General features: G+C 50.5%; 1 protein-coding gene across 1 annotated transcript; it reads left to right on the forward strand.

Moving 5' to 3' along the window:
• Positions 1-8: 8 nt before the first annotated feature.
• Positions 9-1,333, forward strand: LOC104534930 (keratin, type I cytoskeletal 16-like; the record flags this gene model as incomplete). The annotated part of the gene is made up of 4 exons (XM_010186807.1): positions 9-116; positions 543-625; positions 815-971; positions 1,172-1,333. Coding segments are annotated over 4 exons (510 nt in total), but the record flags the coding sequence as incomplete, so codon positions are not given.
• Positions 1,334-1,500: the final 167 nt, after the last annotated feature.

Here is a 1,500-nt window from a genome sequence, read left to right on the forward strand (position 1 = left end):
AGGAGGAAAATGCTCAGCTCGAGGTCCACATTCGGGACTGGTACAGGAAACAAGCTCCTAGCATCTCAAAGGACTACAGCTCCTACTACCAGACCATTGAGCAGCTCCAAAACCAGGTAGGACAGCCCCAAGTAACGTGACTCCATTTCTCACATGCTCTCTTCACTGCATACACACACTGCTCCATGCACCAGATGGAAGAACCAAGGCCTTCCCTCATAAGCAGCTTTCATCGGTACCATGAACACAGGGTAAACAGATGGTGAAGAAGCAGGTTGCAGGAAAAGAGCTGAATACACAGTAGACACATGGAGAACTCTCTAACTCGAGAAAGAGAAGTAAAGAGTAGAGACTTCGGGGGATGGTATCTGATAGCCCGAGTTTCCTTGAAATTTGGAGTATGACCTGCTCATATGGCCTCTGCATGACTGCAGGAAACTATTCCAAGACCCCAGACAAAGCCCTGCCAAAGCTTTGGGTCTTCTTTTTCTTGTCCTGGATGTCCTGAACACAGAAACTCCTCCCCATCTTCCCTTCTGCAGATCATTTCAGCCACTGTGGACAACAACAGAATGCTTCTGGACATCGATAACAGCAAGATGACTGCGGATGACTTCCGGATGAAGTGAGTACCTCTCTGTAAACCCTTCATGTCTCAAATCCTGTTCTTAATCTCAGGAGACAAAGCAGCATTGCCCTGAGTTGTGGTACTGCATCTTCTGTTTTAGTGGGATACTGACCTTGGCAAGATGTGTGCTGTTGATTGTCACCATCTCACGTCCCCATTTCTCTGTCTCTCTTGTCTGTGGTAAAGGTATGAGAACGAGCTGGTCATCCGTCAGACTGTGGAGGCTGACATTAATGGCTTGAGAAATCTCCTGGATGACCTGACCCTGGTTAGGTCTTCACTGGAATCCGAGCTGGAGTCCCTGAAGGATGAGCTGATTGCTCTGAAGAGAAACCACGAAGAGGTACGACCCAGTGCTACCCAGTGTCCAAGACACAGTCCTTTAATTCCTCAGGACTTATGTAACTCCCCAAAGTTACATAGCAAGTAAATTCAGCCCTATGCCCTGTGAATGTCATTCCTTTGCACCTTGATACTGCTCGGGCCCCTGTCCCCAGCCCCAGCAATGATTTGTGATCTTTGCTCCTGTCCTGGACTCTGCAGGAAATAAGGCAGCTGCAGTCTCTGTCTGGTGGTGACGTGAGTGTGGAGGTCAATGCCGCCCCTGGACAAGACTTGACAAAGATCCTGAACGAGATGAGAAACGAATATGAGCAGATCATCGAGAAGAACCGCAGAGAGGTTGAGCAGTGGTATGAAGTCAAGGTATGAAACCGCGACAGCCTGGGACAGGGTGCAAGGCTTTGGCTCCAAGGGGGAGGCTGCTCAGCTGCACCTCCCCTGCACGGCTGGGGAACGGGAAGGAAAAGGCTGCTGGGGAAGGGCTGCAGGGGCAGAAGGAGAGCAGCCCAGGTCTGGCGTGCAGAGGTGGG

This window comes from Mesitornis unicolor, unplaced genomic scaffold (genome assembly GCF_000695765.1).
Source record: "Mesitornis unicolor isolate BGI_N332 unplaced genomic scaffold, ASM69576v1 scaffold9696, whole genome shotgun sequence".
NCBI classification, from domain to species: domain Eukaryota; kingdom Metazoa; phylum Chordata; class Aves; order Mesitornithiformes; family Mesitornithidae; genus Mesitornis; species Mesitornis unicolor.